This window comes from Pipra filicauda, unplaced genomic scaffold (genome assembly GCF_003945595.2).
Source record: "Pipra filicauda isolate LSUMZ 115617 unplaced genomic scaffold, ASM394559v2 scaffold95_size2449627_pilon, whole genome shotgun sequence".
In the NCBI taxonomy this organism is placed as follows: domain Eukaryota; kingdom Metazoa; phylum Chordata; class Aves; order Passeriformes; family Pipridae; genus Pipra; species Pipra filicauda.
The window spans coordinates 402,548-430,098 of NW_024105153.1; the positions used below are offsets into that span (position 1 = coordinate 402,548).

Below are 27,551 nucleotides of genomic sequence, written 5' to 3' on the forward strand. Positions count from 1 at the left end.
GTTACAGACGACTCTCTTCGGAGGTGCAGGAGACGCGGTAGCAGGAGGCAGAGGTGGACTGTCCTCAAAGAAGCCAGTGATTTCCCAGTGAAGTAGAAGGAAGAAAAGCACAGAACATATTGGGGGGGAAGCTGAACTGCTCCTACATAAAAAGATATTTTAATCTCATGTCAGCTGTTAGAAACCCATATACAGAAAATTCAGTTTCAGGGACTGCTTCCATTTTGCCAGTATTATGCAAAATGCATCTTAAAAATATTAACAATATTTTCTTCTCAATAAACCTAAGAATTTTCCTTTCAGGCTTCCTGGCCTGAAATCCCCTTTCATGTCCGCTGGCTCTGATCCTTGATTCTATTTTTCTGTCCTGTGTTCCTCTCCCTACAACTGTCTGCTTCAAAAAAGTTACCCTGCTACACATCCTGCCAAAACCACTCTTCAGCATCTTTGCAAAATGCCCCCCTTGCTGTACTGAATGTCTCTAGAGGCTGCGTTTGGTACTCCAGTGTACTGTTCTCTATTTTGTATTATGTAATGTAGTAATAGGTTTTTAAACATGAGAAGCTGGAAAGTGTAAAGATAACGGATGCCTATGAACAAGCAAAGAGGTCTTTATGCAATAAGGTAATGCTGATATAGATGAGGCACTTAGGGACATGGTTTAGAGGTAGACTTGGCAGCATTAGGGAAATGGTAGGACTTGATGATCTTAGAGGTCTTTTTCCACCTAAACTATTCTATGATTCTATGTGGGACTTTAACACCATGAGGTAGCAATCTCAAGAACAAGGAGCTAAAACTTGCAGATGCAAAGTCTATCTGCACTTTTGAATAGTTGCCTGAATCAAACCAAACCTCTACCAAAATTCCTATTTATATAATTTCTTCCCAGTGAACTGGGGTTTAATTTTAAATAGATATCTTAATATACGGGGTAGGACCTGTTTTGCTATCTATACTAATACTTCACTAAGCAATAAGCTTGAAAACAGACTTACTTTAATAAACTTCAGGAAGCTGAAGATTCATTGTTAACCAGGATATATATCCTGTTCAAGCTGTGCACATTTTCAACAGCACACGTTTGCTCTAGGCATCACTGGCAGCACTGTTAGCCACTAGTGGTCATTCATCTGCAGAGCTGCTGGCAAAACAGTTTGATAATGCAGTGGTAGTGGAGGCATTCTGTTCATCTTCACTGAACACTATCAAGTCATGAAGAAAAAGAAATACAGAAATGATAAATGAAAGAGTGAATGTTCATATACAAGTAACTCTGATCCTTATGAGGGTATTTTTTTTCATTAATTTTAAGTTGTAAGAGGAGGAAGAAGGGCAAGGTAGTTCCAAATTGCAATGCATTTGACTGGTGTTGGAGTGTAATGAACTAGTTGGCTCAAGTGCCAATGTTTTTAAAATGCTTAAGACAGTAGATGATTGCATGTGTAACCAGGAGAAATTCAGATGATTAGAAGCAGACATTTAACACAAAAAAACCTTTACTTACTTTCTCTCCTCTGCATAAGGGCTCAGGAGGAGTAGAATATTTTCCCCACAGCAGGTAGTAATATCACCAGTGCTTCTATTGCAACTAGAGCTGATCCTCTTTGTGTTGTTAGAAAAAGAAAAACTACCCTTCAGTGAGCACTCACAGGTTTCTCTGATCAGCTTTAAAACAAAGTAGAGGACCTATTTAGTAGAGCTGATCAACTAAAAGAGAACTTTCATGCCTAGACAAAACTTTATTCAAAAAAAAATTTAAATACTTGTAATGCATTTCAATAACTTTTATTGAAAAGCTATGTTTTAATACAGGCTGTCTTTTATCCAGTTGACAGTTTTACTTCTGTTGATAGTGTTTCTAATTAATGCTTTGTATTTTATCATATCCTTTGTGTTAATGCACTTAGGGATTAAATTAAATGAGCTGTATGGCACTATTGTGTAATAGGCTATGAAAGGGCTAGACATATCTGGAATAGGAAGGCACTGTGTAGTCACACCTGGAGCATTCCAAGTACCTAAGGAAGGGAATAAAGCCTTCATCAGGAAATTTATAGCTGATGTGGAAACTTTGTAATGTGTCCATGAAATAGGTTTGAGGTCATGCAGAGAACGGTCTGATCTCTCTTAACTCTGTCTAAAATGTAGACTAGGTCTTCATGTGAAATAAGTGGCTATTGCACCAGTGAAGTCAGTCAATTTGTGTCTGTTTTCATTAGGTGAAGTTCTAGTTGACTGCCCCTTGAAGCTGGTTTGATTTTTTAGAAATCAGAAATTGGTAACAGGCTTCTCTGCTTGTATATTGGTTGATAACACACAAAACTACTATCCAAGCATGTAGTGTTTAAGATGGTTATCTCCCTTTACAGAAAAGGCTTAAAATCTACAGCAGGACACCAGTTGTTTAAATAGGTTGGGTTTATCAGTGCACTGCTGACAGCAGTTTAACAGGGAAATAAGATGCTTTTTTTCTACACTACAATAAAAGTAACTTTCTTAAAGGAGGATGGTGAGAAAAAAATACAATTGAAGCAATGCTAAATAACATATGTGTGTCAGGATAAGGCCCCTTCCAACCCAAACCATTTTATGATTCTATACTGCTAACACCAGTTATTAGTAGAGGATATTTCTGTACTACAGCCATGACGAAAGGTATAAATTCTTAGAGCAGTTTAAAGTGATTCTTCCCTGGTAACAAACAGATTGACAGCCACCCAGGGTAGACAGGGAATAACTGTGATTGACATATGGCTGAAAGCAGTAGAACTGTGAGTGACATAAATGTGTATGATCTTATAGGATTGCAATGTGGGCGGATTCACAGACACAGACACGTAGAGTGGAAAGCAGTTGCTTGATGATGCACAGGATGCAAGTTTGAACACAAAGCTCTTCAGGAAGTGCCCCGAAATTCATACTTGTCTTGTCTTTGTTTATCTTTCTTCAAGACAATTATAACAACAATAAGAAAAGCCGCCAAAAAAAAAAAAAAAGAAAAAAAGAAAAGAATAGCCCGCATCCTTGCCTGCTCCTTTTTCTCACAACAAAGAAAGAGCATATCACAGAAGTCCAAATTCTTTCACGCTGCTCTCACACTGGCACAACTTTAAAGTCTCGGTATTTCAATTCATGTAAGCATCCAAAAGTTTGGCTGATCTCGGTTTTCCCCACTTCTCTTAGACTTGAAAAAGCAGACCAGAATTACTAGGGGAGAAAAAAATTCCTTTCAGCATTTCTGTGTTTTGTTTCACACTGAAAAGAAAACAGAGAACTTTGAAATGAAAAATGACTGGAAAAACTGACAGACCATTCTTGAGTCTCTAAAATTATTTGTTTAGGTTGCAGTCCAAATTAAGACAATGACTTGCTATTTTGTTTTGTTTCTAAATGAGAATCAGGCTGCACTTGATAGACATATTATTCCAACGGCCATGCTTGTCAGAATCTCCTGGAAGAAAAAAAAACAAAGGAGACTGCAACTTTTATGCAAGGCTAAAGAAGGTAAATTAACAATATTTGGAATTGAAATAGCATTGTATGTTAAGATCTGTCTCAGTGCAGAGCAGTTGTAGTTAAACCAATCAAAAGAACTGATATAATTACAAGGTGATAGATTGCAGACAAATTTAGTTGATATTTTGTCCGATGTCTAAATTTTTCATTTGCTGCATGTTTTTAGTTGCTTAACTCTCTAGATTTTAAGTCCAAAGTTCTGACTTTTCCCTCTGACCTGATGAATTCCGAGAAGCCAGCAAAAGGATTCTTAGAGCTTTTTAAGTATGCAGAAGCTGCAAAGCCAGTTACAGAAGTAAACAATGAAGATCAATAGCAATGATATCTCCCATGTCCAAAAGGACATCTTCCTGCAATTTCAATTCTCCTTTCCAAGATCTTGTCAGGGAGTGAATAGTTGTCAAGAGCTGTGGAGTACCCTGTCATCCATCAAGTAACATTGCCTTCATTTAGACTGATGCGTTGGGGAGCAACTGTTTGAGTTCAAAACTGTAATTTGTTTTGCTTAAACTTGCAAATGTCTGTTGAAAGCTTCTTTTTGGAGTTGCCTTGTCAGCGTTTGCATTTCTCTCTCATTCCAAAACTTTCCTATCATTATTTCTGTTCTCCTGCCCTAAGCCTTCTATTTGTCCACTATATCTTGTCTCATCCCCTTCTGGCTTGAGAAGACAAAGCACAAGCTCATGTTTCTATATATTTGTGTTCCTTCGAAATCTAGGTGTCACACATGTGTGTTCCAAGATATCTGTTTCCACATTTGTGGCAAAATAACCTTCTAGTATTGGTCTAGTTCAGTGTGAAGGCCATTTTCAGAATTCCTAAGAAGATACATTAGAATTTACACAAAACAGTAAGGTCAGTGAGAGTGTTAGAGTCACATGAAAAAAAATTTGAGCACTGGCCATGATGAACAGAGATTCTCAAGCCATTTACTTTTGAAGGTTCCAGCAAGAAAGCAAGGGCATGTTCAAGACAGTAAGGAAAAGGGCTGATCTGCTTCAAAATTCAGTGTCGGCATGGGTGATATTGGAGGTCCAGCACTGGGTGGATGAAATGTGTTCCTTCAAATCTTAATGTTTAAGCTGGAATACTTGGTTTGTGTGCTTGCTTTTTTTTCCCCACTTTCTCAGTGTGTCTTCTGAGACCTGCGTTGGTGAAGTGGGGGGTTTTATGCTAAATCAATGAGCATCTCCAAGATATTTAAAAATTAGTATTTCATGGCTTGTTGTTGGTAGTTTAGGCAACATTATGATTTTGCTCACTCGTGCTCTGCATTGCTCATATATCACTTTTCCAGTAAAATACGCTTCAGACTTCTTTTCACGCATTAAGCATCAAGAAAAATTTCGGTCTGGTTACGGAAGTAAGAACTGCTAATTAGTCACCCTACCTGGTACATATATTTAAAGATACAATGTTGTGTAAACAATTTGTTCAAAATGTTCTCTCTGATACTTCCTGTTCTAATAATCTCTACTCTTGACACCTTTCCCACCATGATTTGTTTGTCCTCTCTAATCTTCCACCTCTTCCTTTGTTCATCACTTTTAGTCCAATCATAAAGAGTGTCAGCCCCCAGTGGTCCATGTTACAATACAAATTATCAGCTCAGTGTTGCACAGAGGTGAAAAAGTCAAAGGGAATGTTAAGAGTTACTAAGAAATGAATAGAATAGGACAGAAAGCATCATTGTACTACTGTACAAATTCCTGGTGCATTCTCAGCCTTGAGTATTACAAAGAACTAGAAGGAATACAGAGAAGGAGAGCAAGTGTGATTTAAGGTATAGAGTGGTTTATACGGGGGGAAATACTAAATGGTTTCATTCGCTTGACAAAAAAAGCAGGAGCTATTATGCAGATCTATAAAAGACATGTGGAGCACAGAAAGTGAGTAGGAAATGACTACTCGTTATTTCTTGCAATATGGGAAGTAAAGGGCACCCAGTGAATTTATAAGCTATAATAAATTAGCTTTAACACAAACTCAAAACAACACATTTCTCCACAGCATATAATTGAAACTCAGCACTACAGGATTTTGAAGAGGCCAAGGCTAGAAAGGGGGTCAGAAACAGACTGAACAAATTCAGAGGAGAAATACATTTGTGGCTGCTGAACATGATGCTCTACATTCACCCTTTGTGTCAGCTCTTTCAAGCTGTTACATGACTTGAAGTTACAAGGTTGTTTCAGGAAAAGATCACCCCAAATTTATACTGCTTTTTGTAGTCCTTACCAAAATAGTACTTATGTTCTCCTATTGCTGAAGAGAGGATCCTGAACTAGGAGAACATTTGGTCTAATTTTGCACAATTATTCTTATATTCTCTGAGTGATGTCATTTGACAGTAAACTCAAAAACCTGTTCCTATATTGAAGTGTAGTGAGTGATTTATCTCCTGGAGACTTGGACTTCATCTCCTCGGACACAATTTGATCTCACCAAACCAGAAATGTTGGTCTTGAGCAAGGTAGGGGCCACTGGTCTCAGGAAATGTTTTGTCTGTGTGAAGTATTGAAAAAAAGATGGCTAGATTTCTAAAACCCAACAATAAAATGGAACATGAAGTAAGCCTGAGTAATCTGGGAGATGTTTTTCTAACTGGGCTTTATTAATGATAGTTTCCTGCTGTGGTTATTTGCATACATTTGTTGAGCAGAGCAGAGCTATTTTCCTTGCTCTGGTTTTGTCTTTTAAAACTCCAAAGTACAGAGCTCTCGGTTATTCTTGTTGGGGATTAAATGTTGGTGTGATGCAATTTAACTACAGGCAAGGTGGTTTAGTTAGCAGTTACGATTTGTCATTAATTAGCAAGTTTAATTGGTTTTGTTTTGTAGTAACTTTCAATCTTTCTTTTATATCTTTTCTTTCCCACTACAGTAGTAATTGCTCTTGTGTTCTTTAGTGGTCATAGGACCATGCAGCTCCACAGAGAGATAGGGAAGGCTCTGCTAAAAAAAGTCAGTGTATTTGAGGCAGGACTCAGCAAAATAAATGGGAGCCTGTTTTTCTAAAGGCTGATTTATGCCAATAGGGAGATCCTTGTACAGTATGAAGCAGCACTGTGCTGATCTCAACAGAGCTACTTTGGTGGGTGTCAAAAATCTGGTCCCATGTGTGCAGGATTTTCTCCTTAAGTGCATGCAATTATCAATACTGCATCTGGGGAAGGTTTCGCTTCTCTCTCCTTCTCTCCTCTCTTTATGGCCAAACAATCCTACAAATGCACTGTTTATCCCATTGCTCTTCTTGAAGGTGACCCACGCTCACATGGCAAGCTGTGTTGTGCAAGCTTTGGTGCCACACATTTGGCGGCAGTGAAAGCACAGCAGCACTGGCTTTGCTGCAGCCTTACTGCTGTCATCAGGTGATACTTGTTGTTGAGATTTATGAGTGTGAAGGCTAAATTTTGGCAGAAAAAAATCTTGTCAAGTTGACTGAAGGGAATACTTTACACCTTTGGAATTAGAGACATGTTTGATGCCAAACCCTGCATCCAGGGGTGACTGATACATTTCATGTCCTCAGCTGAGGAAATTTCAGCATGAGCCACAACACTGCATCTTTCTTTCCCTGAAATTAATCCAAGATTTTGTGAGGGATAGCCCTGTGCCATATTCTACAGTTAGAAACAGGAATTTCCTGATTCGCTTCCAGCTAGTTGACTCACTGCAGGCTACTCCATCGCCTTTTACTGACAGGACCAGAGGCAATGGGCACAAACTGAAACACAGGAGGCTTAGAAAACACTCTTTTACTGAGGGCGTGACCAAGCTGACACATGTTGAGCAGAGAGGTTGTGGAGTCTCCCCCCTTGCAGATACCCAAAAGCCATCTGGACATGATCCTGAGCAGTCAGCTCTACGTGACTCTGCTTGAGCATAGGTTTGGAGCAGATGGTCTCCAGAGGTCCCTTCCAATCTCAACCATTTCATAATTCTGTGATAGATGACCATATAATGTGAAGGCTGATATTTAGTTTGCCAAGATTGTATTTTTACAGTTTGTTGAGGACAGTATTACTCACATGCTCTCAGCCATACCAGGAAGGACTGTTGGGATGCAGTAGAAGAGGCTGCTCTAGACATGGTCCACAATCATATCTAAAGTGTGATCGGATTTCCTTACAAGGAAAACTGCATTTGGTTCCAGCTGGAGCTTACAAGCCTGCAAGCAGGTTGGGCAGCTGGGAAACTTGGCACAAAATGCAAAATTGGGAATGAAACTACCTGGTAGTGCTCAAACACCTAAAAACCTCTTTTTGTTGCCTTACAGCAGTGCTCCCCTCAATACAAACTAGGCCCCTAACCTCAGAAAGAGTACCACCTAATGTCATTACTGTCAAAAAGTCAATGTTTCCCTGCTGCTATCATATTGTGAGAAATCACAGCAATTCCCTATTTTTAGACCAGAAGTGCAAAACATCAGATATCACTGTGCAGTACTCTGCCTGAATAACTGTTATATTTTTAGGGAAGTTAGCATCTCACAGCGATATTTAATTAGACAGTGAGTTGAAACAGTAAAGTGCTTTCTAAATGCTAAATATTAGTATTACAAAGCATGAAGACGTACGAAAAGGAAAGCCCTGCTTTTCTAAATTCCTGTGGTCTATGCATAGAAATCAGAATGGACTGAAGCAGATTTTGTCACAAGTCACTTAAAAAGACAGATGTGGAAGCTTTGCTGTGCTGACTGAGCAACCGTAGAGGTGAACCCTTTACAAAATCCCCTTTTGTAATCAGTTTGCACGTCTTCCTCCATCACTATAGGTCACGTACGAGCCCTTGCACAGCACGTGTGGGCATCGCTAATAAGATTTACTCTTTATCCGTGCCAAGTTTCATCATCCACTGAGAAGGCAGCTTGCTGAGCAGAGGGAAGAGGTAGATTGTGTTGGATGCTGCTGATACTAATGAGAAACTTGGCAAGAATGTGGTGGAATATTGCTATAATACAATAATGTTTTTAAAACAAACAAAAAAAATAATTTCCAAACCTCTTTGAAAGGCAGAAGGCACAATTTATAGGAAATTATTTGTATTCAAGAAGACGGTAAGCAAGTTATGGCAGGTTTTCACAAAGCCCATTGAAATAATCATCACAGGCAGGTAGGAATAATACAGAGATGACTCTGCCCTCCATTTCCTCATAAGATGTTGTAAGATATTTGGGGGCATATTCTTCCCCTTCTGAGTGCACAAAGAATTAGCTGCCTTGGCTGGAGAACACGTCCTCAGAGTCAGAGCATAAAGTTATGACTGGTTACAATTTGTCTAAAAAGTGCTTCTCTGAGGACAGATAAAATCTTCTGGGTTTGAATTTTCTTCCTTTTTTTTTCATTCCTCTCTTTTCCTGCTGCTCTGCAATTCAATTGCTGAAAATCTCATTTACCCAGTGTCTGAATTCAGACCCAGCCATGGTCTGTATTCTCTACTGTAAACTCTAAGGAATTAGTAGGTACTTGATAATTTAATAGATTTTTTTTTAATTTTTTTTTTATTCAGTTTGCCCGTTTCAATATAGGTCATACCAGTGTCCTCCCTATTTCTGATATTAAGGGAAGAGTGCAGGCATGTTTGCCTTACCATGACAACTATTGGTTCTTCAGCACTTTGAAATCTTTCAGCACTCTGTTATTACACACATACCTTAAGTAATATGGATGATATGTTTATGTATAAAACATCTTCTAAATTGAACATTTTAACTACCTAGGTGAAATATTTCTTACACTTGGCAGATGTAAGACATTGTTAACCAAATACTAATTAACTAGTTTAAAAATAGTCTTTTTTGTGCAGAAACTAGCAGCCAGGCATCCAATGCAGCATTAACTGAGTAAAGAATTTTGTGCTGCAATACCCAGGCAATTTTATAGACATATATTATTATGCATTTATTCACTATTATTAAATGTAATTCTGCAAATTAGAGAGCATTTTACATTCTACAGGCCTTCAATTCTGCTGACTGGTAGCCAGGCACCAGATTAGTCAACTCGCCTAATCCCTTGTCTATGTTGCCGAGTCAAATTGGGATATTTTATTCATATTAGGCAGCACCTGATCGATTTAAACAGGATTACTGTGATGTAAGATGGTATTAAACATGATGAGTACATGGCACAATTCAAAATGGGTGTCTCACTGGGATCTCAGACTACAGTTTTACAATATGAAAGAAAATGAACTCTAGCCCAAGATACCACAATGTCTTTGTACAACATATCCTGAAGTATTCTGAGCTGCACATCATTCTTTGCAGTTCCAGCAGAGCAACACAGGACCCAGAGACAGCTTTAATGCTCAAAAACTGTGGAGCTTTAACTCCAACATAACTTTTAAATGGTAGTTTGTACATTTGTTGCAATACACATTTGACTCCTGTCAGTGGAAGCCGGGTAAGAAACTACCTTGGTCCCTCATTTGTGGTAATATGGTAGTCACTCATCGAGACATGCTAACTTTTAGTTCTTACTGCATTTATACCAGAGGAAAAAGATGACAATAAAATCACTACTTCCTTTTCAGTTTTTTGGGTCCCACAACTTTGCCCCTGAGAAACATCCTCGTTTGCAGTATTTGACTGCTAACTCTATCGGTTTGCTATTTGTTAGTTACTTGGAAGGTGGGGGAATAGAATATTGATTAAAATATATCTGTTAGATATCCATTAGCTCTTCCCTTCTAAATACATCGCTGTTACTTATAAAACAGGCCTCTGGTGATTTCACATTTTTCAAGAACTTGTCTGTCTTGGGCCACTGCTGCTTGGTTGGGTGCTGGAGAAAGCTGGTTTTGATGTGACATGGATGCCACCTTGGAAAAATGTTGTACTAAGAAATATTTTTTTAATTATCGGGGCAGGGGAGAGCAGAGGGGAGGAGTGATATTTTTTACACAGACGTTAAATTTCCTGGAATTAATCGGGTAGAAAAATGCCTTTGAGGCATCATTCGGTCCATTAACTGCAATGCCAACCACCAGTGGCTGGACTTGAATACTAACAGATTTTATAACTCTTTACAGTAATAGACATAGCCAGACAGATTCACAGTTCAGCCTAGCCCTCCTGTTCTTACCTGCTGCCTTCTGTGTTTATATTCCCAGTGTCTGCAACCTGCTTCCTTTTTTAACAGGGGAGATGTGAACATAAGAAGCTGTGTTGGTTTGCTCATTTAGGTAAAAAATATACAGATGACTGAACACCCAGCAAACCAGGATCAGCATCTGCTCCCCCCCCTTCTAGTTACAACTTTAAAATGAATATTATTGTGGCATTATGTCAGACATGTGCCCCACAACACATGAAGCAAAACAAGAGAGTAGGGAGTAGCTGAAAAACTAATTTTTAAAGATGCAATTTCCTGAGTGAAATCTTTATTCCTAAGATAAATGTGAAAAAATATAGAAGGAAAATTAAAAGATGTTGATGTTATTTAGTGTATGCATCTTCTTTTGTTGACTACTTCATATTATGGTACATGAAAGCTTTTAATAATTTTTTCCATACAGACAGTGTTCTGAATCATGATGTCTTTCCTAGGGAAGGTAGAAAGTTCTCATATACTTCCTCATTGCAGAATTGAGTTCAGTAGAGAGGAGTATAGCAGTGTAGACATAGGTTGTATGTACACCTATCTTGGATTCTTGCCTCCATATTTTAGGACTACGCCTTGTTAGTTCTATCTAGGAGTCTCCAAGCAGAACTTTGTTGAAATGGGTTATGACAATTTAGTATGCAGAATACTTCTCTAAGCTTCTCCTACACCAACATCCATAGAAGATGCTGACCTTGCAGCCAACTCTGGATAAGGCATAAAACCCAAAACCCTTATTACTTGGAGGGGTTAATTATCCCAAATTAAACTTAAAATAATAGGAAATTAACTTTATTACCCTGATAATATTACATTATACACAATTAAAAGTTCCTCCCTGTAGTTTCAGTAGAATATATAGTATTTTTCTGAGACTTCCCATGGTGGGTGTTTGGACATGATAATGAAGGAACAAGACAACTAACTATTTAATAGCTTGTTTATCTGCTTGCTATGTTGTATCCCTGCAGCAGTCTTATTTTTTTGTTTGAAATCTTTTATATACAGGCATTTATAAGACAGTTGGGAATGTGAGGATAAAAACTAGCAAATAAATACGTTTAGAAAGGGTATGTTTTACTAAATCAGCAAAGGCTAAGGAGCTCCAAAAACAAGGGAAGAAAACTGACTCCACCTTAGAATAGTAATGTGAGAAATGTGAGTAAAAAAAGAATAGTCATTCAGCTGGGATTTATTAAGTGGAAAACTTTTTTTAACAAAAGCTGTGGAAGAACAGAAACCAAAGATCACTATATATTTACTGGCTTTTTTGAAGCATCTGTTCACTAATATCAGAGTATCTCACAAAGACTAATCAGTGGATCTTCAGAATATCCTCATGAGTTTGAGAAGTTTTAGCCTCGTTTCACCATTGGAGGAATAAAGAGGTTATTTATCCAAGACTACACAGGAAATCTGTGGCAGAAATAATAAAGTAGGCCTGTATCCAGTGGAGTGACTCAACCATAACACCATCCAGTCTCCTTTCAGGATTAAAAGGCAATAAGGGAGGGCTGTTGATATAATTCATAGTCAAAGACAATGAGAGACTCCCCCCAAGAACAGACGGAGAGGGCTATACCATTCTGGTTATGTCAGAGAAAATTTACCTTTCTTCTTGGGTTTTGGTTAAAGGCAATGCCATATATGCTATAAATGTATTTCCAGCTAACCCTTGCTGGGCATCTCTGATGGCAGCCAGTCTTAAAAAGCCAAAACACTCAGATTGTATTTTGAGCTTTGTCCTCATGTGGTCATTTTATGAGGAGTTAGAAGAGTTGTATGCAGTGAAGATGACAACACCTATGTTACAGGAAGTTAAAGCCCTTCAGATTGATAAAATACAGGTGTAGCTAACATACAAAAGGAAAAAAAAAATCGTCTTTATTGTTCCAATGGGAGTTTAAACAGGAATTACTAATATTTTAAAATTAAGGACAAAAATCATATTATTTAAATAAAATCTTCACACTTTCTGTTTTCCTTCAGCTTTTAACCATACATTGCTAAGATTGTATACAGGTGTTATCTCTGATAAACTTTTAGTCATTGGGATTGCTGGGTGAGCTGACCATGTTTTTTGCATAGCTCCTAAGGGGGCTGTTGTCATGCACTATGATCGGAGCATTTGTCATTACTTATGTTACCACCAGCGAGAATGACCTTGTAACCACATTCAATATGGTGAGATTTTTATACTAGGACTTGCACATCCATATTGGAACTGCTGTAAAACATTGAAGAAAGTTGATGTAATTTTTATTAGCTATATTAACTTGCTGTAATAAAGGGTTCTCAGGCTTTCATCCATATTTTCAAGGTACATCTACCAATTGCATCATCTGCTTCTAAGGGATCTGGGAGCTCAGAAAAATAAGACTACCTCTATCATGCTTACTTCTTCTGTGCAGAAGAGTGCAACTTAACTGTACAATTGTTAGGACTCCACTGATCAAAAAGGCTTAAATTCACTGCCTTCTAGGCCTTCTCAATAAATGGAATAAAACTGTGTTTAACCAGCACATTTTCCATAGAGACAATCGATCAAAGGCAGCTACAGGTAACTGAAGTCAACAGTACATGTATTTGGTCTATTTCTTATTTGCACCGTAGTTTTTCACATAGGTCTGGCAATGGAAAATGTTCTTAGAGTGCATGCAAAGGCAGTGCAATTTACATACACTCTAAAGTGTTTTATCAATGTCAGAGTTGTGTAGAAGGGTGTGAATTTGTACTACAGCTAAATGCATCCAGTGGTTGACAGTGGTTGAAGTGGACAACTTCATGACTTTCCTTCTCCTTCCCTCTTCCCTATCATGGATTCCTGAGCACATTTCCCTAGAATGTCAACCATGAGATTAAGACATCGTGGAAAAATAACCAATTCATCCTTCTAAAAGTTGTTAGGTTCTCCTCTGGGTTCCATGAGTACAACTTCCTGCATTAGTGCATAGCTGGAGCTGAGAGGAAGGAATGGGATGAATCCCTTAAGAAGTTTTAATATATTTGGATTATTCCAAATAGTCATAGGAATCTCAATGGAAAGAAAAGAAACCTTCCTTTGCTGTGTTAAGAAGAGCAGAGATGTATCTTTCAGCATCAATTTGCTTTGGAAAGAAAAAAGTTACAGGGCTATGAGTGAGATACACATAATCTTTAAGGTACTGTGGAGCACACATTGGAGGTGCTCTGATTCTTCAGTTTTTTAGTTTTGGAAGATTATTGTTTTTCCCCAGTTAACTGTGAACAGAATTTACTGTGGGGGAAAAAAAATAATAATTTCAAAGATTATGGTGATTCCCATGCAAGTCTGTGTGAAGTTAATATTGCAATATGGAACAATTGAAATGCAACAGCAAAAAAGAAAAGAACATAAGATGTTAGGAATTTCTTTTATATCTGGATGATTTAATCTCCCATAGAAAATTCATTTCTTAAGTTTCTTCTGTTAGGAGCTACACAGTGTTCCAAATATTTGAGAAACATATCAGCTGAAACTAATTGCCTGAAAATGTTTAAGTCTTCTGGAAGAGGGAAAAGGCTACAGCTCATTTCTGGTGAGAAGGAGAAAGCAACACTGGGAGGCAGAAAACAGAAAAGCTGTAGATAATAGTGGTTTTCTCTGTCTTGGGGGGAAAAAAAAAAGGAAAAAAAAAGACTAGTAATGAATAGCATTTTGAGCGTTAGCTATTTTTTTACCAGCCAACAAATAAACTGTGCTGAAACATTAGACTCTATTCCCATGGTGATTAGATATTACAGTACATATGGTATGGAAACATTAAGCAGTGTTTGAAGACCTCACAACGCCTAAACACAGCATGACTGCCAACTGTTGACCATACGCTATAGCTGACATAAACATGGAGTTGCATCCTGCTATCCTGCACCTGGATTTGCTATGCAAATAGATATTATTACAGAGGAAAGCCCAACAGGACTTCATATAATTTCTTTTCACAATAGCTGCAGCAAGTAGACCATACATCCTCACCAATAAAAACAGATGTAATCTTCTGGTTGAAATTAGTTTGTCACATCACAAAAGATTTGTTGTCACCCTGTCTAAAAATTGCAGCCCTTCTGTTTTGCTCTTGATGAAATAGACAACATTACAACCTTTATGACTGCATCTGACTACATCTAAAATGCAAAAATATTTAGGATTGATGGGTCAGGCTCAAAGGTGCAGCAACAGACTAAATGCTGTACATAGTGACTTTGGTTGGTTTGGACGGTACGTCAACTTGAATAGTCATATCCTGTAACTTTGTACTCAATATCTGGCATTTAAGGCCTAGAAAAACAAGCCAAAAATTCTGAGTAATTTTTTCTGATATTAAACACGGGATTCTTTCGTGAAGTTTCCTACTGCAACTTCACCTCAAATTAAATTTATAGCATTTTAGAAGATTATCCAAACAAAATTAACTCCTGCTAATATTAATTATTCACAAGCTTCTCCTCCTTCCATTTTATAGTTTAAATGTTATGTAGAATTAGTTACTCATAAATAAATAGCCTTCATGTTTTTTAGACCTCTGTAGTATCTATGTAAAAGCTGCACAAAAATAATGGAAACTATGCTACCAGTAGGCAATTTCTCTTTGTTCTGTGGCACAGAGCTATACTGATTTAGTTAACACTAGAGTACAGACATCTTATTCCCTTGTTATTTCACAGTGAATTTCATCTGACATTTTATTTTGAAAGTAGTGATCTGCATGGAAAGTGGAAGACTTTTTTGAATTCTGTGTAAAACCCAAAGAATTAATCCTCCTTTTACCTATATATCCTATATAGTTTGTGTGAATACCAGTAGTCTAAATTATGCAAGAATAAAGTATAAAGAAAGCTGTGTTACAAATCTGCTGTAACCACTCTATTGATCTTTACCTATATTTTCAGAGCATTTAATCTATAGCATGCCTGTTCTCCCAGTACTGGTCTTGGTACTTTTCAGTCCCAATGCTATTGCACAGTTCAAACAAGAGTCCATTAAACTGGTTACTTGTTATTCCCCACTGATGCTCCCCACTTCCTAGTTCTACACAGGCACCTCAGTCTTGACCCAAAGCAAGTCTTTGTTTTCCTGGTTGTGGGATCTCAATGCACTTTCTGTCAAGCTATTTTAAGACTAACCATTAATAGACCCTGCTATTCCAGTTTTAATTAAATCTTTTGGTGAAACCAGGTTGTATCAAACAGGGACTAAGACAATAGGAAAAACCGACTGAGACAGAGAAATGTTTGCTACATTTAAATACCTACAATACAAACCTTTTTGTGACTACACGAGAGTACTCTAACAGACCCATTAATTTATTCCTAAATACTTCCATTTCCCCCTTTTTCTAAAGCCATTGATGTACAGTTTTCACTTTTTGCATTGTGTGGATTTTTAGCATTTGTTTTAACAGACAGCACTCTTCTTATCATGGAAAGCTTTTTCATTTTTAATCAATTAAACTTTCAGCAAATATATTCTTAAAATATAAGTTTGAGCTGTTATGGCTGAGGTTTGTGTTGAGAAAGTCTGGTAGGAGCTAAAAGAAATTAAATGTTGGTGAGTAGCCTTTGATAGTAGCTCTCTTAGGGGACAGCATAATATAGGAGATACAACATCTAATTATGTTTTAGTTATCTTGATGTCTGTTTGTCATATTACTTCTCCTGATGCTGTCAGAAACCATGGCGAAGGGAAGATAAGGCAGATTTTTCCTGGGCTTGGCATGCTGGGCAGAAACATTAACATCTGCTATAAAATGCCTCAAGAGACAGGTTGTAGACTCTGAGAGACCTCTGGCTTCCTCCTCTCTTGGAATTATAAACCTGAAAATTTAGTGCTGAGATCTCCTTCTCTCTGTATTTCTTTTTCTCTTTCATTCCTGGTTTCTATTGTTGATAAGTTTTACAAGCACTGAATCTGACATCACACTAATGAATTCTGGTCTGGGGTGAGCTAAATAGACTGACATGATGGACAAATATAATGAGTTGCAGCTGGTAGTTCAGGTGGTTACTTATGGCACTGATGAGCACAGGGTTTTCAAATTGCTTTTCAGAGGGCTTTTGAAGTTGAGATATTTCGGTTCACAAATAGGACGGAGTAAGACTGCATATGTTGTCAGTTATCAGAATCCAAGTGAAGGGCAATAGCGATTTAAGACAGTGACACACATCTTAGAACTGAGTGACCAAATGTTAGTTGTTTTTTTCTGACTTGCTCTGAAACCACATTAAACCACATACCACTTTCAAATTATGCAGTGGAGGTGGAAGCACATGCCTTCTTTTGCTGAAAGAGGGGAAAAAAGGCATTGAAATGCAAATTCTTATGGTACAGTTAGAGTTTTCCTTACTTTAATCTCATAGCCCCCAGATTTTTATGCAATCACTTAATGGTCTTGAATTAATCTTATCCATCATTATAAAATCAAGCAAAATCATTACTCACAGCTGTGCTATAGAAGCATCACAGTGCAGCTTTTTCATTGCACAGAACAGATGCATGCTGTTGGCATGTCAGAGCCAATAGGAGCTGCATGGAGCTTGTATCAGCAGGAATTCACTTTTACATACATCACTTGGGGACATGAATGTGCAATGTGACAGGCCCATCACTACCAATAATTTATCTAATTTACTATGGCAAGGCAGATACTTGGTTGTGTCTGAAAGCCAACAGGTCAGTGGCTTCATCAAGCAGCTCACGCTGTTCCCAGCAGTGCTGTGTTCCTACTAACAATTTAATCTTGTATTTGAAGTTCAATTCCTAGCAGCTTACCTCCTCCTTCTCATTTTCTTTCACTTCTACTTAAAAATATAATGGTCCATTTCAGCAAAATTAACTGTAATTTCATGGATCACTACAGCAGGAATAAGTTTTATACATAATACTGTAATCCATCTATTTGTTCCTCAGAATGCAAATTGACTTGATAAGCAATTCTGTATCCTATGTAAATAACCCTACTTCTAATTGAGAGTGCTGTATTTTCAGTGAAGATGGAGAAGGGAAAAGAAGATTGTATCTGGCTTTGACTTTGATAGTTGTTCCAGGATATGTTACTTAAATCTTTTTAAGTTCATCATGTGGAAAATATCAGCAACAACTACCCTGATTTCTCTTGTAACAAAAACTCTGGTGCTCTGATCATGCTTCATTCTTCCTTTCTCTTAGAAAAAAATTTCTTAACAAAAAGTTTTCAAAATTTGGATTCTGATGTGATATGCCAGATGACAGTATCTAAAATGCACAACTCCTCTAGCTAGTAGATACCAGTTATCATACGGGTGAGAATAGAATATGACTTTTGTTCTTCCATCAGTGTGCCAGTAATGTGTAAGAAGAAACACTTTACAGTAGGATGAAAAATAGGAAGTTTGTTTTCCATGTTCCCTCTTACATTCAGATTCCCTGTGAGGTATGCCAGCAGGTGGAATAATTTATATGAACTGGACACTTGTTTTTGTACTGTGGATATTTTTCTGCTATGAACTGATTGGCATTTCCATCTCTTTTCTTTATGAAGATCTTAGCAATTCTCAAGAACTTCTTGCAGGTTCAGAGCTGAAAACAATGGCTAGATATTATATTGAAAATAAAGATAACAGCTTTTATATGCTGTTACATATTTCCTAAACTACCAAGGTTCTCAACCAATTTTATTAATTATGAAATAGAAAAAGTTACTTAAAAGCCAATGGTAAAGATATTTGAGTGGTAAACACTGAGTATTGTCTCTAAGTGTAAACTTCATTGGACTACGGCCTTGAAGTCCACTAAGTTAGTGTAACCTAACTTCTCCAGGAGGAACAAACCTATGTTCTCAAAATTACCAGGTAGTAGTTTTAAATAAAAAAGAAGGAAGTGTGCATTTATTGCCACAGAATGTAGTAAAGGGCAAAAACATAGACAAATGTACAGAAAATAAATGTCTCTTAAATATAACTGTTCAAATACAATCTCTGGCTCAACAAGTCAAGTCAGGCTCGTTGCAGGGAAGCATTCCTGGGAGGAATGTCAAGAAGGCTTGTTTTGTTTCCTTTCTTCTTGATCATTTTCTGTAAATAGATCTTATTGGCACTAAATAGATCTTATTGCCCTCTCAGCTAGAGGGCACTGGGCCAGGTGGGCCTTTTGCCTGACTCTGTACACTATTGTAGTGCTCTTCTGTGCATTATGGCATCTTTAGGATGATTTCTTGGCAAAATCACTTTTGCTTCAAAACTGACTTGTTTCTGCCCGTGGCATCTGTCAGAACTGCAGAATGAGCAAACCTGCTGGCTGAAACTGCTTCAGCACTCGCTTCCCAGCTGACATGCACCTGGAGTGCTGGTTAATAACTTAAGTTGTCTGGGCTCTCCTTGCCCCAGACAGCCACGATAATTACCCTATTCTCATATTAGTACTCATATAACTAGGAATTCATATACAAAAATTCCTTCTAACTGCCTTTGGTTCAATTCCCTTCAACAATCTAGGAAAATACAGGTATAGGAGAGTAATATAAACAGCAATCTATTTTAGTACGTATTTTAGACCCAGGAAATATTAGTTTGTCTTGTTTACTTTCCAGTCACTAGTTTTCAGAAATGCCAAATGGATGCTAATTTCTTTTCAATTTTCAGCATTTCAGTTCATCTGTCTTCATATTCAAAAATATTTCCACTGATATATAATCCTAAAATCAGCAGTGATGCCATTTTTCCTAAGTTCTTACTTGTAAAGGTGTTGATATTTTTAAGTACTTTTTTTGAAAATAACATGGAGAAGTTGGTTTTCCTTACTCTTTTTCTGATTTCTTTGTGCAGCTATAATTACTTGTTAATTTTTCCTTGAGCAATTAGTTTAAATAATCCATCTCAAACTTACTAATTTTAATTGACAGTCCTTTTCAAGTCATCCTGAATTCCTTTCAATGTTATACAGATATTGAAAATTCTTCATTGCCTCAATGTTGAAGAAGTCCTATTGACAATGGTGTTTGACTTTCTCTGATCCATTATTCATAAAATAGTTAACCGTGTGAGGCACTTCAATACATGCCTCCAGTTCTTTCTGCAAATGTTCATCTGGTGGCATTCCATGTCCATCATCTCACAAAGAGAAACTTTTTGTTTCACTGTATGTTAGTTCATTGATCTCTCACATTAATGAACTTGAGGGGCCCTAAGAATTGTTGGAGGCTGTTTTTCTGACTTTTATTTTGGCCTCAAAACAATTTTTCATAACGTCCTTCATGTGCATCCTGAGTGTCACAGGTAAATAGTTACTTTGCATCTAGAGTCAGGAAGTGATGCCAGACACTTCTCATGGTGCTTATCTCATCAAAAAACTCCACACACTTCTGCAAATATAACAGCTCAAACATGAGTTAGGAATTAGAGCTTGTCCAAAAAAAAGGTAGCAGAATCAAGAGCCCAATTGTAGTGCATCTACACCAACGCATGCAGCCTGGGGAGCAAACAGGAGGAGCTGAAAGCCAATGAGCAGCAGGAAGACTGTGGCATAGCTACCATCATGGAAACATGGTGGGATGACTCGCACAAGTGGAGTGCTGCAGTGGATGCCTATAAACTCCTCAGGAGGGATAGGCAAGGGAGGATAGGTGGTGGGGTTGCCCTGTATGTTGGGGAGTGTTTTGACTGTCTAGAGCTTAATGATGGCGGTGACAGGGCTGAGTGTTTATGCGTAGGAATGAGGGGGAAGGTCAACAAGGACGATATCATGGTGGGATTCTGTTACAGGCCACCCATCCAAGGTGAAGAGGCAGACAAAATATTGTATAAGCTGCTGGGAAAAGTCTCAGAATCATTGGCCCTTGTTCTTGTGGGGGACTTCAACTTATCAGATGTCTGCTGAAAATACAGCACAGCAGAGAGGAAACACTCCAGGAGGTTCCTGGAGTGTGTGGACGATAACTTCCTGACACAGCTGGTGACTGAGACAACTAGGGAAAGCACCCTCTGGACCTATTGTCTGTGAACAGAGAAGCACTGGTGGGTGATGTGATGGTTGGAGGCCATCCTGGGCACAGAGATCATGGAATAACAAGAGTTTTCAAAGTCCCTTCAGACAGGTCTGAAGAGCAAAGGATTCCAGGAAGACTGGACATTCTTCAAGAAAGAAACCTTGATGGGGCAGGAGCAGGCCATCCCCAGGTGTTGAAAGATGAGCCAATAGGGAAGAAGACTGGTCTGGCTGAACAGAGAGCTTTGGCTGGAACTTGGGAAAGAAAGGGGAGTTTATGATCTTTGGAAGAAGGGATGCGCAACTCAGGAGGATTACAAAGATGTTATGAGGTTATATAGGGAGAAAATTAGAAGGGCCAAAGTCCAACCAGAACTTAATCTGGCTACTGCCATGAAAGACAATAAAAAATGTTTATATTAATACATCAGCAACAGAAGGAGGACCAAGGAGAATCTCCAGCCTTTTTTGGACATGGAGGGAAACATCGTGACAAAGGATGAGGAAAAGGCTGAGATACTTGATGCCTTCTTTACCTCAGCCTGCAGGTACCCATACCCCTGAGCTGGAAGACAGGGACAGAGAGCAGAATGAAGTCCCTCATAACACAAGGGGAAATGGTCAGTGACCTGCTACACTCCCTAGACACACACGAGTCTCTGCAGCTGGATGGTATCCACTCAAGGATACTAACGGAGCTGGCAGAAGTGCTCATGATATCTACGATTCTGTGATATCATACACTTAAAATTCTGGAGAAAGAAACAGAGACAGAAATAATTTCATCCTCCATTTCTCATCTGTGTAAGGCAGCCAAAATCAGGATTCCATGGTAGCAAAATTAATGAACAGGAGGACTGGAGATTACTTTCTGCAATAACCTTTTGGTCACATTCAACTGACCTTAACCAAAAATACAGCAACCATAACAGACCCAAGGAGAAAATACAGAAAATATGCCTAGCCTCTCCTATTGGCAAGATATCATGTTTGATATCACACTAGAAGGAAAGTGGCTTGGTTCTACTCAATAATGTATGCGATAATAATTAAGTGCTTTGACATTTACAGGTTGAAAACACAATGAATAGTCAACTCAGAGCACTGGGAGCCCTAGCAAGTAAAAGAAGAAATGGATAATTTTATTTTCCAGTAAGTTTGTTTAAACTTACTTTCAACTATTAAATCACTACTTCAATTTACTTTGGTGCTAACAAAACTAGCATTTTGAGCATATATCAATATATATCAATATATATCAATATATCTATAACAAGATCCAAATGCCAATGTCAGAGTCAGTGAAAGTTACATTACAGCAAAAGGACAATATCTGCAACTAGGGAGAAGGGAAGGAAATGTCTCATGTCAATCTATTGCAATCCTTCTGTCTAAGGAATTGTTGAAGGGCTCTAAACCAGAGCAGAGAGGTGAAGGAATTAAAACAAGAACTTCCATTTGTCTATGAATTGCTCTGCTAAACAGTAAAAACAATTCTTCTAGACCAATCAGCTTGGATCTGTCATCTTTCACAGCTGGTACACTCAATAGGAAGTGCATTTTGGTCAGCAACAGCATAAAAAGGGAATGTAGCCTCCAAATGATTTAAACGATGCTTGTGAATTGTCATTTCATAGCTTTTTGTGATGTTCCTGTTCCTATCCCTTGCTTTTATTGGTTAGTATCAGGCTGGATAGAATTCTGTGCAATTCCCATCTAAGTCACCAGAGAAGGTCCATCTTCATCATGTATCAATTTGATTTCAAGCCTTAAAAAACACCCAGCCTCGAGAAGAAAAACTATCTGTAGTACACTTTAGGAGAACAAAAAGTAAAAATATTAAAACTCATGATAAATGTTTGGCTCCATCTGAGGCGCCTCCCTGCAGCCCCCCCTTATGAGTATGTTTCTCCTGTCTGCAAGCTACCACAGTCCAGATTGAGGAATACTTTTAATGCAAGGATAGGCATGAATTTCAAGCAAAAGATCAAAATGGTACCTTTTCAATTTTTTAAAGAATAGAGCTAATTAACCTTTTTATCAAACTACACACATTTTCAAATTACTTAAACGGGAAAAATACTGGTTTAATTAGGATTTCACAGGGAGAGACAGTTGCAAACACTTGGATGAGAGAAATTGAGATCTTTATGAGGAGGGTGCTGTATGTTTTACAATTCCCTGTGTCTTTTTGTTGTTTCCGCTTCAGATGGAGTCCATTTATATCTGTCTGTCTCCTGCTGAGAGAATCTGATTTTATCACGTGTTTCAATGAAGCTATTAAAAACATCAGTCATGAGGTTCCTCCTTTCCCTTTGTATGTTTCTCTCTCTCTCTCTCTCAGAGTGGCACTGTGACATTGGTTATATGGCAGCATACACTGATTTGCTTTGTTTTACAAGTTGATTAGCTAATCTTCTTGCAATCATACCTTGCTTTACAGAAAACTTGGTACTATGTTTCCCTTATCTGGGTCCCCCCATGGTTTCTATTTTGTAGGTCTAGGATTTTGATGAGTATACAATGCTTTCTTCTCTTTCTTTGCTTTTAGTAAGTGGTGAAAAGTCCAAGAGTGACAGCTTGAAGTTCTATACATATACAAAAAGAACAACATGAACAATGCTGGCATAGCCTTCCCCCTCACTTCAGAAGCTCAGGAATATTCCAGAGGTATAAAAAGAACGTACTAACTGACATAGCAATACAATACCAGTATTTTGGTGGTATTATGTCAAAAGAGTTGAATCATGATTAAAACAAGTTATTAGCCTAAAAGATCTTCCTCTAACCAAAACAAAACACAACCAAAAAAAACACCAGCCTGAAATATAAAATTTGGTAGATGTTTGTATTTAAATAATATTTAAATTGATCAATTGAGACTATAAAGCCTGAAGCCTGGATATAGCCCTGCATTAATTTCCAGTCTTTTGCTTTTGTTTGTAAGGTAATGTCAGACAAATTGTGCCATATAAATGAAGCTGAACACTGTATAGGTCTTTGCGTTAGTAAACAAGATATCAGCATTTGATTCTTGCATTCTGTGTCTCTGTTCTTCAGCCAGCTCCATGTGATTAATGCTACAATGCTGCATATATAACTGATTTTCAGTTTGCTTGCAAGATTGATGTCCCTAATGCAAAAGAAAAAATATTTTTTATCTTAGGTCAAATGGAAAGTTGTGCTTCTCCCCAAAACATTGTATATTGTTTAATCTGTTTTTACCCTTTTTACTCAAATTGAAGTAGATTTTGAGATAAAGAGCTGTTTTTAGATGGAAAACCAGAATATTTTATATTGGAAGTACTTAAACCATTAAAAATGGCAAAAGAGTAATTTAATAGCAATTCATAAAACATCTTAATTGTTCTTTGTAATTTTTTGGACAAAAGATACAGTTAAGAATAGTTTTTTCAATATTAGATAGTTCAATGTTATCAATAAAATTTTGCCCATCTCTCTTTGTAACATCTGTGCTCTTTTGAAGAACACAGATTGAACCTGAGCAGTCTGGCTGCTTGTTCTACAAAGTCAACAATAATTAGGAGTGAAAATATTTTTTTCTGCTGCTTTTGAGCAATAGGATGGAAAAGGCACGGACCATTTGGCCAGGCGCTGAACCATACTCAAGGAAACAGTACAAAGTCAAGAAAAGTGGCCTCAAGAACTTGGGGCATGCGGATCTCACTGGCTCAAGAACTTGATAATTTATGAATCTATTTCAGCTGCAGCAAACGGCCCTTTCACGGCTTACAGCTCCCCGACAGAATTTAGATGATGTTTTTAGGCTATGATTTTAAGTGGTCCTAGAGTGGTGGCTGCAGGGAGAAACTTAACTTGATGTCAAGTCCTTTTTACTTTCTCTGAAATGCCTCATGTTAACAGCCACAGGCACCGCACCTGGCAGCCCATGGGCCAGGGCAAGGGCTTGTGTTTCCTAAGGCCAGAGGCTTTCTGCTCTCCAGTAGCAATCATTTTTCCAACCACCCATGCTCCTCCTCCCACAGAGACCCTGCTGATCCCTGGCAGCCCTTAGGCATGAGAAGGGAGCTCCGGAGGGCAGGGAAGGTGGGAGGAAACAGCCCTCCAGAGGCCAAGCCCCAGCAGGATGAGCGTAGCACAGGGGTAACTCTTACGCCTGTGTAATTAATGACTGGAGTTAACCATGAGGCTGACATAGGTGGATGGACTCACACCACCAGCACCACCCTCTATTTATCCCCTCTTCCAGCAGTGGGAACAGCAGCGATTCTTGGATCAGCTTCCCTCCCCTCTTCCCCACCCCCCCCTAGGCTTCAAACTGCTGCCAATCATCTGCAAATGCCCCACCCCTTTTTCTGTTAATCCAATCAGAATGCTTTTAGCCAGCCTTGCCCTCCCCCATAGGCTGCTTGCGTCCAGAGGGGCTGTCAATCACGCATCAGGCCCCTCCCCTCCCTGTCTTCCAGCCCCTGCTGTGAGGAATGGGAGACCCCTTCCATTTTCTGTAGTGGTAGGGGGGGTAGTTTAGTGCAGTAACCCAGCAGTGTCTTTTCAGCCATTGCTCACCTGAGGAGAAGAAAGTTCTATTCTTATATCCTTAAGATACTACCATAGATTTTACCATCTGAAAGGTGCACAGCCCAGACAAATCATCAGTCTACTGGGCAGACCGCAGTCACTCTTGTCCAGGCCACTGCAATACAACCCTGCTAGCAACCCAACTGATACAGCAACTAAATAGGCAAATGTGCCTTTTCTGTGTTCTTGTAAGAATCAGATTTTCATAACTCTTTCTCACAGCTTGAAGACAGCCCCCTGGTTCACACTAATCCCTCAATCTGATGAAATCCTGGACACTCGATATATCAACTCTCTCTTGGTCTGTGCCTACACAGGCACAAGATGATTGTTGCATTCGCCTGTGTTTGCTTACAGAGATCCAAGTGCATCTTCACATGTGGGTGCCCCGTGCATATACACCCATAGATTCTGTCGCATCAAATGGGGTGTGTAGCAGGAGAGGTGCTTCACGAATTCAGATGCTGATAGTTTATGGCCACCACTGTCCCCCCATAACAGAAAAGAGGGTGCATTTTAGACCTTTGATGGCTTGCTCTTGGGGATCACTACTTCTGTCCAAAGGGGTCAGTGTTTTCCAGACAGATATATTAAAGAACTCAGCATCGAGCAAGTTATGAGGTGCCCCAGCACAGCTGTAGCATTCAGAGAAACTGCTCTAGAGCAGTTTCCCTCACAGTAAAAGAATAAAACCACTCTAAGCTGATGAGCCACTCACAGGCTCGGTGAGCTGCCGTGCCTGTGAGTTCCTGCGTGGTTTGTGGTTTGCACCCTACTAGCTTGATTGGCTGTGCTTCAGGAGGGAGAGGCTGAGATGCTGGGGTGAAGACTTGTGTGTCCCACATGGCTCCACAGACTTTGGCCCTTGCTAAGCATTTGTGCTGAAGACAGGTTGTTATGAGACTTGTGCCATTCCCCCATCGCTTTCTCTCATCACAGAACCTGAAACAGGAAAGTGCAACCACCTACCTCAAAGGTACAGATCTGCTTGGCTGCTTCCTTCTTTCGCTATGAAGTTTTAAGGGTAAATACGCTGAGTAAATTAGTACCACATTTTCTGTGGAGTTAAACAAATAAGGTCTTAGCTGCAAGGCTTGAGATTCAGTGTGTTTTCCACCGCAGGTGCATCAGGTTTTTCGCCTTGTCAGTGGGGGATCAGGACTGTGCTCAGGAGGAGTGTATTTATTGGAACAGAACAAAGAAAATAATGAATGGAGAAATTTCTTTGTATTAGTCAGGAGCACAAGAGATATCCAGATTTCCCAGAAACTTTAAGGTTGCTCTGGCAGAGATCAGACTATTGTATCTCTGAGACACCCATTGTGATCATACCAACAGGGGCAAGATGCTTAGAAACAAAAATGCTTCTGGCAGCTGAAGATCTGGCATTATTGACCCTTCTTTTGGTGTCTTCTGTGGAATGTGGTGGTTTCTTAAGGGGCCAGGCATGAATGTAATTTCTTCTCAATTGTTTTTTAATGTCCTTGTAAAGCTTTTTGATGCACTGTAAGCCTAATATGCAATATCGTTATGAGACATTTCTTTAGACTGGAGTGCTATAGAGCTGTATAGCAAGGTCTTGTGTGTGTTTCATGTGTGTTTGTGTACATAAAGTTCATAATAGTTGTCTTGTAGGAACAAAAGGACATCAGTCTATAAGAAACATTTTAGTAGCATCCTATCAGTACAAAATTTTCTTAGAAAAAACGATAATCTAAACTCTCTTCAACAGCAGTGGGAGAATCTGTCCCTTTCATAATTGCCTGGTGAAAAAAGGTTTTATAATGACTGAGCTTTTAGTAAATGGGCATGACAGGAGGAGCTGGGTTTTGGGATAAGAAAGAGTTACCCATCAGTTATGTGTTGATGTGCAAGATTGTAGGTGATGCAGCCATCCACTTGAAAGCGGAAGAGAGAGAGACCCATGCTTTAGCCTCTTCTCACAAGTTTCTGAATAGGACATAAAATCTGGCTATGATGTGATGGTGAAATGAGTTGTGGAACAGATATGGAGAAACCGTGTTTCCTTAGTAGCAGCTCAGTGAAAAAATGTTGCAGTGAAGCAATTCTCTTTACTTTCCTATTTAGTGACATTTACTTCTATTTCTTTCTTACATTCTAATGTGACAATCCCACAGATAAGAGATTAAGCACAAAATAGCAGGGTGTGTCATTCCCATTTTTATCAAGAAAGCAGAATAACCCGGAGATGGATGGAGATGCAATGTGAAATGTACACATCTAAACTTAGCATAGTTTTGTTGTCTGGATTTTGGAGTTGCTTTCATCTCTAGCGCTCCCTTCTGCACACATCTCCTAAACTAAGACTGAAGGATCTGCCTGGGCAAAACAGGCAACTTCCAGAAAGCCAGGGTTCTGCTGCTCAAGTTA

The 27,551-nt window shown here is 38.7% G+C and overlaps 1 protein-coding gene across 1 annotated transcript in view; it reads left to right on the forward strand.

Moving 5' to 3' along the window:
- Positions 1–27,551, forward strand: part of GRAP2 (GRB2 related adaptor protein 2) — a 103,940-nt gene that overhangs the window by 37,311 nt on the left and 39,078 nt on the right. The window contains exon 2 of the mRNA XM_039391420.1: positions 21,672–21,752. Coding sequence (XP_039247354.1) covers positions 21,733–21,752 — 20 coding nt within the window. The 5' untranslated portion in view covers positions 21,672–21,732. The remainder of the gene's footprint in view (positions 1–21,671; positions 21,753–27,551) is intronic.